General features: G+C 37.3%; 2 protein-coding genes and 1 non-coding gene across 3 annotated transcripts; 2 read left to right on the top strand and 1 right to left on the bottom strand.

Annotated features, from left to right (window-relative positions):
• The first annotated feature begins 495 nt into the window (after positions 1 to 495).
• LOC143452511 (activating signal cointegrator 1 complex subunit 1-like) lies at positions 496 to 3,165 on the top strand. Its single transcript, XM_076953512.1, has 4 exons — positions 496 to 607; positions 746 to 975; positions 1,370 to 1,916; positions 2,216 to 3,165. The coding sequence occupies exons 2-4, from the start codon at positions 785 to 787 to the stop codon at positions 2,540 to 2,542; spliced, it is 1,065 nt and encodes a 354-aa protein (XP_076809627.1). The 5' UTR covers positions 496 to 607; positions 746 to 784; the 3' UTR covers positions 2,543 to 3,165.
• On the bottom strand, positions 2,642 to 8,510 carry LOC143452512 (mRNA turnover protein 4 homolog). The gene is made up of 7 exons (XM_076953513.1): positions 8,383 to 8,510; positions 7,818 to 7,876; positions 7,492 to 7,595; positions 3,711 to 3,860; positions 3,289 to 3,440; positions 3,050 to 3,126; positions 2,642 to 2,952 (listed from the first exon to the last, which is right to left on the bottom strand). The coding sequence occupies exons 1-7, from the start codon at positions 8,408 to 8,410 to the stop codon at positions 2,659 to 2,661; spliced, it is 864 nt and encodes a 287-aa protein (XP_076809628.1). The 5' UTR covers positions 8,411 to 8,510; the 3' UTR covers positions 2,642 to 2,658.
• Positions 4,964 to 5,110, top strand: LOC143457483 (5.8S ribosomal RNA). The gene has a single exon (XR_013117179.1). It is a non-coding gene; the product is annotated as a 5.8S ribosomal RNA (ribosomal RNA).
• Positions 8,511 to 11,264: the final 2,754 nt, after the last annotated feature.

The raw sequence follows: 11,264 nt of genomic DNA, 5'->3' as shown, positions 1-11,264 counted from the left end.
AAACCCCTTTATAAAAACATATTTTAGGGAAATGTAAGTTTTTCGGATGTTAGCGAAGATAAATGTTCTTTCATAAATTACGGATTTATTACATTAAACCGCCGCGGATTGAAATAAAAACATGAAAATAATGTAAACCTAGGACAAGAAATGATGCAACGCAGCCAGAAAGAAAACATAAACGCACTTATTGTACAAGAAGTCCAAGGATATAGCGGACTTGAGGAAATAAAAAAGAATGTTAACTGGAGCTTCGTGCTTTTTGTATTATACCACGCTGGAACGTTTTTTAAAGTTTTTACACCTGAAGTTTCGAAAAGTGGTTTACGACCAATCGTGCAAACTTAAAAAGTTATAGCTTTATTAAGAATAAAAATAACAAATAGTGTTAAAAAAAACTTTCTGATTGTTATTTTCTAAAATGATTTATATATTTTTATCGTTTTGTATAAATCAAACAAATTGCAATATTTATACTGTATAAAAAAGTGAAATGCTGTTTTAACAAATTGTAGACAGGGTAAGTCCTGTGATTGGGTAATTCCCATGATTGGCCTAGGAAAAGCCTTCACTGAGTTTCTGGATAATAAGAAGTTCGGTGAAGAAGGTGATTGATTTTGTTTTCTGCGCACTTCGTAGCCTTCTTGAAACTGAATAATGATTGACCTAAATAATTCATGGCCTGGTGTGCAAGTGCATTTCTATACTAGACTTGATAAGCTTGCATGTTAAATTTTCTCTTTAGGTAACATTTTTATCTTTGACTTCAAGTATAAGCTGTCGTATGAAAATGGACATACTCAATCCTCATTTAATCAATATAAACGGCCGAATATATTGCAAGTATAACGTAGAGAAGCCAGCGCCTGTTCCTGATGAGTTTTTGCATGAAAATAATGAAACATCGGATGCTTGGTGGGACGATGAACCAGACTGTCAGGAGGAAGAAAATGTGACAAAAAATTCCAAAGGATTGTAAGTAACCAGTCTACTGGCTCTGTGAAGGTTTAATATTCTGCTTAGTTCGCTCTGAATATTTTCAGTAATTTAGTGCTATTGTAGTGTTTGTCAGCTTGTTACACTATTCTGTAAACAAGCATCACATTTTTTTGAAATCAGAACTAGCTTCAGTTGTGTAGCCTATATTCCTTTTAAACTACTGATGTTTAATGTCCGTAAGGCATTAGAGCTTATGTGTAACATGTTTCTTTGACTCTGGAAGCTTTGTCTTTCATGTATGTGTTCTTATTTTTGTGTAATTATGAGCACTGCTTTTGCTCAAGGGGGAAATATTTCATGACAATAAAAAAAGAAGGTGAAATATTTCTACACAATAAATCATTTCTCACAGATAACCTTTTTTTTGAAGGTACGAAACTGCTTTGCAAATTCCAAGTTCGTTTTTTAAATACATAATTGGAAACAGAGGGGACATGAAAAAACGACTCGAACATGAAACAAAAACCAAGATTCAAATCCCGGGTAAGGGACAGGAAGGTGATGTCATAATCACTGGCAATGAATCGTGCTCTGTGACATCAGCAAAAACACGAATTAATCTGCTGGTTGCTTCTAAAAGATGGAAGCAACCTTTCACACATTTCATTTCTATACCGTTGACAAGCGAAAGTGTAAAAGCAGGTTTCCAAGATTTTAAAAACAAGGTGTTGCAAGATTTTTCGAAAGAACGAGGAATTGATGAATCAATTTTCCAGAAGCCTCTAAAGCTCCACTTGACCATTTGCACACTTGTCTTACTAAATGAATCCGAAATTAACCATGCTAAGGAGATTTTCCAGAAATGTCAGCACGAAATATTAAGTGAAATGTGTAATGGAGTGCCTTTAGAGATCTCTGTAGAGGGCCTTGAATACATGAATGATGACCCTGGTGCAGTTGATGTACTCTATGCTAAGGTGAGAGAAACAAAGTTGGAAGTTAACTTGGTAATGTTTAAATGTTTCTTTTACATTTAATGTAGTAAAATTATAATTTTATGAGGGTTCTCTTGGAATTGCAATCATGTGAAATTTACAAGTGTAATTGTATACTCACTTGACAAACCCAAGTTAATTTTCATAACAAATCATAATCAACGTAAGATAAGATTTATGACTTAACCAGTTAAAATGAGTAACCTGACAACAAATTGTGTCCATAGTTGGAATACCATTTATGAGAAATGTAATAGATTAACATCTGCACTTTTGGTTAGGTTCAGTGTCTGGACGACTCGGAAAGACTTCAGGTAATTGCTAAAAGAATCGCGGAAACCTTTGCAGCTGCAGGTCTTTCGGAAAAACAGTACGACCGTGTTAAACTGCATGGCACTCTCATGAATACTATTTTTCGAAGAAATGGAAAGGAGAGAGATAATAGAAACAGGAAAAGCAGGGAGTCTTTTAACGCGAGTCCAATTCTGTTGAACCTACAGGACTTTAAATTTGGACAAGCGACTTTTCATGAAGTGCACCTGTCACAAAGGCTTACTACTGCCCAAAATGGTTACTACTCATGCACAGACAAAATCACAGCACTATGAGTAGGTACGACTATGCACCATCAAGAACAAAATAAACCTAAATAAACTATAGTTTAGGTTTAAATGCTGTCTAAACTATGATTTCGATAAAAAACAAAATTTGGAAGAAAAACAATTTATTTCTTTCTGTGCCTGCTCTGGGATCGAGTCACTCTTCGTGGTGGAGATTCAGGACTAGGCGGGGTGTCTGTCTCATTGGTAGTGGCTTTCATAGCATTGTCATTTTGCTCTTTGTCGACATTCATGTCACTTTCTATATAGTTGTATTCCTGGTCGTCTGACTTTATGCGAACTGTGTTGAAGACCTGTTCTCTTGGCTTCATGTCCATCACTTCAAAGTTGCCTGATGCTTTGTCCCACGTGCACCTCATTTCAATGCTGAATTGTGACATCACAACCTTGAGCAGTTTCTGCAAGGAACCCAAAACATGTTTTAGTGTCAAACTTTAGGTTTTGTTGATGTTTATTCAACCAAAATTCCTTTTCGGCTTTATCTTAAATAATCACCAAGATTTTTGCTTGTTCCGGTGTTAAAACTTCGCCCTCTCTGCAGACTGTGTAGTCTTGAAGCATAGTCACTATTCCTAAAGCAAATCAGTGTATTAAAATCTATATTAATGGTATTCCTGTTGTGTCGGTCAGTAATACTTAATATAATAACCATGCTACCGGTACTACTAACATGCTGGTCAAGTAAGTGCCTTAATGCAACAGCAGTTAGTTCTAAGCCACGTTCTTAAATATACCTTTTTTCAATGCTACAGGTAAGCCGAGCTTTCTTAAATGTGGTTCAATAGCATGTGAAAATTGTACAAGCGGCCCTTCGTCTAATTCCACAGCACTGGTGGCGATATTTCCAGCTCTTGCATAGTCATGTTCAGAGTAAGTCTCAAACCAACTGAATAATAATGAAGGTGGTCAAATTGCTACTAACATTTGAGTTAATGACAGACAAAGAATGTTTACTACATGTATATACGTAAGGTGTTTGCACATTATGAAGTAGGGGTTCTCTTAAGTTGCACTTGCACAAACTTTTACAAATGATCTCTAGCATCTTTACATCGGTGTTTAGCAAGTGGAAATTAAAAGAAAATCAAAGCAATACACTACAGTGTAAGGCAAAAGTACAACTGGAGATTAAAAAAGCGTATTTGCTACTAATCACCTAATCACATCTTCCTTTGATTTCGATGTGAAAAGCACGCCAACTTCATTAGCTAACTTAGTTGATAGCTTATGTAATCCATTCATTATTTCTGTTTCCGGTGTTTTTCCCAGTGCTAGCGCCATTACTTTGTTTTTTCCAAAAAAAAATCTGTGAAAATACAACATTTCCATAATTGCTGTTACACTTAAAAAGAATGTAGTTAAAAATAAGAGTTATAAAATCGTATATATATATATATATATGTAGTAAGCATATTTGAATGCAGTAAATAGGGTTACATTTAAGGTTTTTGTATAAATTACACTGGCCAACAAAAAAATTTTGGCATGGAAGGTAAGAACGATTTTAGGGTATATCAGGGGCGCTGAGCTCGAAAATGCCATTAGTTTTTGCAAATTGGCTCTAGTTTTTAAGATATTAGCGAATTTTGATATTTTTGGTACCTTTTAATTTTGAACGTAGGTTGCATTTTATCTTAAGGAACAGCCTATATTAAATGTTGTTGTAAGTCTATCTGCACTAAAACCACAAGAATGAGCAAAAGCTAAAGACACAATGAGATTAGCTAAATGAAGAAGTGCTGCATAAGTCTATTCTTTTCCGTATATTCAACACAAAAAATGCCCCATTTATTCGTCTTTTCAACAGATTCTCTTAACATATTGCAATGTATGAGACTAAGCTTCCAATACAGTACTTCCTCGATTATCCGTACCTCGTTTAACCGGCATTCGATTATCCGGCCGAGTGATCAATGACTTTGGGAGGTCGTTTTACTTCGCATGATTGCACTTGCAACTATCATATGCGTGAGATTACTCAGGTTTTTATTTTTCAATTGACGTTGAACCGCCGCCGTAGCTACTACCGATTGAATGGTTTAGTGAGGTCCTCCGATTGGACCCGGAGCGGCTGGCAACGGCCGAACCGGTGTCCGAAAAGACGATCTAACTTGATCATTTAGAGGAAGTAAAAGTCGTAACAAGGTTTCCGTAGGTGAACCTGCGGAAGGATCATTATCGAAACGAACGGAGGCTCCCGCTCGATCTGCGGCGGCGTCGCCGGGAAACCGGCCGCCTCTCGCGCTTGTCGAGGTCAAGACGCGCCCGTTGAGGCGCTGGACAAGGCACAAGTCTTTCACGGGCGTCGAGTACCCCCGCGGTTTCAAGTGACGGTCGTCACATCGTCCGCTCGGCGCTCACATTCAAACCTGTGACTGCTTCGTACAAGCTGAAACGATAAACGATGATGGCTCTTGGCGGTGGATCACTCGGCTCGCGAGTCGATGAAGGACGCAGCTAGCTGCGTGAATTAGTGTGAATTGCAGGACACATTGAGCATCGACGTTCTGAACGCGAATTGCGGCCTCGGGTTAATCCCGGGTCGTCTGAAAAGCAATCCCGGCGCGCCCGTCGCCCGGGCGAATGCGGAGTCGGACGGAGACCTGTGTCTCCGCCGTCCCGTCGAAGTCAGCAAGGGTCCGGCACGCGATCGGAGAGCGCCGCAGCGGCGGATCGACCTCGAAGAGGTGTCCTCGTTTCGCCAAGTCGCCGCGATCGATCGCGAACGTCGTCGATCCTCGGCACGTGTGACGTCTCTTACATTTCGGCCTGAGGTCGGACGAGACTACCCGCTGAATTTAAGCATATTACTAAGCGGAGGAAAAGAAACTAACGAGGATTCCCTTAGTAACGGCGAGTGAAGCGGGATGAGCCCATCGCCGAATCCAGTCCCTTTTGGAGCGCTCCGGAATTGTGGCGTATAGAATTCGTCTTGCGCGCGTCGCCCGTGTCCTTCTGATCGAGGCTTCGTCCCATAGCGGGTGTCAGGCCCATGGCGGCGATTTACGTGCGTGCTTGGTAAAAATACAAATTCAATTATCCGTTTTTTTTGCTTATCCGGTCAGATTTTTGAAAATATTGACCCAACTTGACCGGATAATCGAGGAAGTACTGTACCACATTAAAACTTGCTTGAAGTGAACAATAAATAGCAGTAATTTGGTAATAACAAACCAAGTATGCCTAAGCCAACACAAGAAAGACGACAATTTGTAAAAACAGACGAAATAAACAAGCAATCAATTTTTTTATTTGCCACGGAGTATTCAAAACAAAAAACTATACGAAAAAATATACCCATCTCAGGATGTGCATTAGTGAAGTTCTTAGATGCACTCTAGTTAATTACTCAAATTAGCTTAAAGTCATCTGCAGGAAAGTTCTCTTGTACGACTTTCGCCTGTAGTCTGGTTGTGGACAGCTTCGCATTAGGCCCCAGCAGTAATCTGCCATCATGTGAGTATCACATCTACCTTGATATCTTGGTGAAACCTTTCACCTTGTTCCTCACTCATATTTCCAAGGTTTTCAGGGAAGCGATCCAAGTAACCGAATAGATAGTGAACTTTTATGCTCATCCTTGATCCAAGAGCTTGAAAGTTTGTAAGCTTTACTTCTATGAGATCCACATAGTTGCTTGCTTTTGTGTTTCCAAGAAATCCTTTTACAACTGCAACGAAAGAGTGCCAGGCTGCCTTCTCAACTTCAGTCATATGTGATGGAAAAACTTAATATTAAATTAATTTTCGTATTTGTGGCCCATCAAAAATTCCTGCTTTCAGCATTTCAATACTAAGACCAGGAAATACTTTGCACAGGTGATCAAAACAAGCACCATCTTTATCTAATCTAAGGCCTTGACAAATTGTTTTATCAAACCCAGTTTGATGTGCAATGTGGGTAAAATGATGCGATCACAAAGGACCAAAGGTTCATTTACAATGTTTTTATCTCTGTGCACAAGCTGTTCATGTATGGGCCATCCCTTTTTAATCCAGTGTTGATCAGTGGCCCGACTATCCCAGTAACAAATAAAGCAGGGATACTTGGTGTAGCCGCCTTGTTGTCCTAAGAGAAAATTGAACATTTTCAAATCAACGCATATCTCCTAGTTATGCTCAGTATAAGAAAGTTTCTTCAAGATCATCTTTACACTTTGGTAGTGTTCCTTTAAAACGACTGAGTGGCCAATTGGAACACAGGCAAACTTATTTTCGTTGTGAAGTAGCACACATTTCAAGCCTTTTTTGGAGCTGTCAATGAATGACCTCCATTCTTCTGGTTTATACTCAAGTAGACCCATAGATGAAAGAAGTCCTTCGATGTTTTTACAGTACACAAAATTATCTTCTTGAGAGAAAAATTGCATTAACATTTCTTCTCTGTCCCGGTAAAACGTTATTTTTGTTGCCGAATCAAGAATGTTATGCTATGTGTTGATGTTGAGGCTTATGTTAGTGCTTGATGGGAGATGATATAAACTAATCTAAGGTCTTATTTACCTCTCAAGCGAGAAATTTGTGCCAGACAACTCAACATTTGGGCAAAACTAAATAGCTGCTTCACATGGCTTCAGTTTTTGTTAACCTACGTTACTCACTAGCATACATTTGTAACTTTTCATGGCGTATTTAGGAAAAAACAATATCTCAAAAACTAGAGCCAATTCAGCAAAAGTAATGGCATTTTCGGACTCAGCGCCCCTGATATACCCCTAAATCGATCTAACATATTATGCCTTTTGAAAAAAATTTTTTTTTGTTGGCCTGTGTTATCAATAAAAATAACTAACAAGCAAACATTAATGCGAATGATTATTATCATTTTTACTTTATACTAGCAGCATGCAGCTACAATGTTACGCTACAAAATTTAACTAAACAAGCAAGCAGAATTTTAGTTGTAATATTTAGTTGCATACGCTGCTGTAAATGTACCTGCTATGTTTCCAAGCATTTCTTACTTCTTTTAATTTACTATTTCGCATGTTGGAAACACTGAAAATGAATATTCTGTCATACTGTTCAACGCACTGTCGCACCTGGAAAATTTAACCTGATTATCAGGAGCATCTTGAGGAAATATTTGGTGCCATTTTGTTAATTAAATTATCAAACAACATATATATGTTAATGGCTAGGAAGGTTGAAGTGTAAACATTCTGTAATGATGTTTGTTTGCATACCACATAACATCAACAAATCATAATAAACAGCCACGAAATTATGATAAGATTCTCAATCAAAAACGCGTTATGATATACCTCTCCAATCAAGTTCTGTTTTGATTCCAATCCTTTCTTCTTAGTCTTTGTTAAGGAAACTAAAAAAAATTATATAAATATGCATATCACCATTCAAACTGGTGTACATGTATAATGCAACTAGAAAGCTAAAATGCAGAGTTTTTCAAAACACTTTCTGAATAGGACAATGTATTAGTGAGGCATATGTTGTTACTGAATCACTGCAAACACAGAGAAACTGAAGCAAAAAACAACATAACTATATGAAACTGACAAAATGGGTTTCTTGAATAAAATTAATTTGTAGCCATTGTAAGGGTAGTATTCCCATTCATCTGAGTAACAGTACAAGTTTACAATCTGGTCTAAATAAACCTTACTTATGCTTACTTCTAACAACGTCACAACAATAATAAATAGCCAAGCGTGCCTACATCAACTGAAATATAACCTATGTATAGTGCATATGAATTCTTAAACTTTCAAAATTTATTACTATACATCTAGATCTAGACCAGTGGAATGTCAAGCCGTTACTCTAGAAATGATATTAAATGTATCAAGAACAATGACTTCCACTTACTTCGTTTGTCTCTTTTAGATTTCGGCATGACGTCATTCAATATAAAACAATGTTAAGTAAAAGCTGGAAAGAAGTGACAAATTACACAGTAAAATGTGTCAAATGTATAGAAAGTAAAAAGTATTATATGTTGACAAGTTTGAGTTGAGTCCTATTACCTGATAAAAATTGAATTTTTATACAAACTGACGATCGGACCAAATTTTGATATTGTATTGCAATATTTATTCTCAGTCTGAGGAAAGTATCCCGACTGGAAAATATGGCAGTTTTCGACGAGAAATCATCCGTGCAGACATGCAATTTTTGGCGTGCACTGAAGCTTTAATTCTTTTTTATTAAAAAAAAACTTTGATGCCACAGATGTTGACACATGCAGGTGCCACACTTCCCACTATGAGTATCATTTAAACGCTTACAAACGAGGCATTGATGAATCAATTTGTAAAGGATGATTTTTCCTCACGTGAGCACAAGTTAGGCTAAGCTACTTGTTTGGTTTGTCTTCGTGCATTTCCAATAAAAGTAATTTTTTACATGTATCTTGAGGTACAGCAATTTTCTACAAGAAACCCTGTGTCCAAACACGCAAATTTTCGGAGAATGGCGTACACTGAAACCTCAATTCTTTGTTATGTGTTATCAAATCTAGTGCTGAAGTGCACAGCCACTGGCTGTCTTTACACGTATTAGACCCCAGCTACACAATCTATGAAGTTTGTCTGCTTGTCACTTTTGCACTTTTTTGTTATTTAGCGCTGTTTTTTAATTTTATAAACTGGCGTTTAGACAACCAATTTTTCACTGTTTATTTATTAGAAATCGGTGTGATGAATAAAATATTCGGCGTTATGTTGATCAATCTCATGCGTAAAAAATACCACACTTTTCACTCCAGAAACAATAGCAGTTTGCCAGTTGAGTAGCTTAGACCTGTAGATATAAGGCAGGTAGGTCCAGAGATTATAACGTTACCAATTATATTTAAGTCGTTGTATGATAGGCCTAGATGTAGAGTGAGCTAAGCCTAGCCTACAAGCCTGAATACGGATTTCAGCCAATCTTATTCTGACTACGCATTTTGCAAACGCACATGCTCACAACATATCACTAAGCGTAAATGCAAACCAAGAGAAGACTCTGTCTTGAAAAAAACTCTCAACTAGTCATAGATATTAAATTACGTGTAATACACAGTATTCTACGAATTAGCGTGCAATTTTTACGATTGCCCGGGTGAAAAACTCACAATGGCTAGAAGAATTTTTAAAGCGCCAACCGAAATTATTACTCTGAATAACCATGGAGCTACCAAGCTTTTGTAAAAATTTTGCTTTATTATCGTCTTTCGCCTCCAGGTCGATACAACTCACGCACGATTGAATAGGCACAAGTGTGGTTTGAACCGTTCATGGTTTAAATTGTCAGTGGGTTGAATAGTCCTGGGTTGAGTCATCCGACCACCTCGTCCTTCAGCTACCATATGAAGCAGCATTAGCTTTCGCCGTACTGAACCGCTAGATAGCGGCGACACAAAATTTGTTGGCCAAAAGGGTCACCGTTTCTTTCAAATTTGCTCAGTTCATACTTCGTAACAGCCGTCCTTGAGATACAGAGGCATACAAAAACTTTTTGGAAATGTCTTTTCATACCAAGTTATATCTGTGCTTCGGCGCATGTTTTCTGCCAATAAAATAATTTCAAGTTAGCCGCAGTCATGGATCAGAAGCAGCTCAACAATAATTAACGTAATTTAAACATAGGCCTACGTAAATTATTTTGTTTTTATTGCGCCATAGAGCTTTTAATTCTTCCATCAGTGTAAAAAAGACGATAATGATGATGAAAATAACTAACTTAGGCATAGGCGCCGAAGTTTACAAAACGTAGGGCGGAAAAGTTAAAGGGTTCAGATGTTTGGGAATTCCCCGTGTCAAGGATTGTTGTAAAAACACATAATAAGATAACATATCCTTCTAATCAACGTTGTTTGCGACAACAGCCATGCTACAAGTTTTACGGCAAAAAATGAACGACATTCTTATACGCATTATTCAATCATTGTCTATTATTTAATTATTATTCGTTTTTTAATTTATTCGCATCAAAAAAACGAAACAGAACTAACAAAATTAGCAGCACTGAATATACTTCTATTTGACAGATAATCAAGAACGTTAAAATTTTCAACCCTGCAGTAAAGTATCTCGTCTGTGATTTTCCGCACCCTCTTCTAGTTTTGCACTCGCTATTCTCTTTAAACTCTTCGCATGCGTCGTCCCAAGGTTATTTTTGGTCATTATGTTTGTCTGTACAGTACGTAACTTAACTACGTAAGTTACGTAACGTTAGTACGTAAGTACGTAACTGTACGTAACTTCCGTAACACCAGAGACGAGAAAACACTTCCAACAAAAGCATATATAACCTTTTCACTCGAACTGTATTTATTTGAAACATACACACAGACATAACCTTCAAAACAAGAGTAATGAAAAGTACATAATAAAACACACTGGGAAGTTAAAATAATATCACTTGGAAAAACTATTCTGGCGAAAGGAACTGCGATCAATCCATTCATTTATTATAGAATTTAAGTCAAGTTTCTCTGCTCTTTCCTTTAACATATTTAAAATGTAAACGTGATTAAGCCTAAGTTAATTAGGCTATTTCAGGCATGTGCAACCTTTTTCACTGGAGGGCCATATACAAAATTTTGAATGACAACGCGGGCCACATGATTTTTTCAGAAAAAATTAGTATCGTAAAACGACTTTCCTATGCAGTTTATGTAGTTAAGAAATAGACTTAATGCAGTCCACGACACACTTGTGCAACAATTTATTGAAAAACTGTGAATAATTGTCGATGGAAGATGA

The sequence above is a fragment of the Clavelina lepadiformis genome, chromosome 4, assembly GCF_947623445.1.
Source record: "Clavelina lepadiformis chromosome 4, kaClaLepa1.1, whole genome shotgun sequence".
NCBI lineage: Eukaryota > Metazoa > Chordata > Ascidiacea > Aplousobranchia > Clavelinidae > Clavelina > Clavelina lepadiformis.
Note: the sequence above shows the minus strand (reverse complement) of the source record. Positions and strands in the feature narration are given on the sequence as shown.

Coding starts and splice junctions, on each gene's coding strand:
- LOC143452512 (XM_076953513.1), bottom strand. CDS start 8,410: ATGCCGAAATCTAAAAGAGACAAACGAA. Junction 7,877..8,382: donor ATCTAAAAGAGACAAACGAA/GTAAGTGGAAGT, acceptor AATTTTTTTTAG/TTTCCTTAACAAAGACTAAG. Junction 3,861..7,491: donor AATGCTTGGAAACATAGCAG/GTACATTTACAG, acceptor GTATTTTCACAG/ATTTTTTTTTGGAAAAAACA.
- LOC143452511 (XM_076953512.1), top strand. CDS start 785: ATGAAAATGGACATACTCAATCCTCATTTAATCAATATAAACGGCCGA. Junction 976..1,369: donor ACAAAAAATTCCAAAGGATT/GTAAGTAACCAG, acceptor TTTTTTTTGAAG/GTACGAAACTGCTTTGCAAA. Junction 1,917..2,215: donor TTGATGTACTCTATGCTAAG/GTGAGAGAAACA, acceptor ACTTTTGGTTAG/GTTCAGTGTCTGGACGACTC.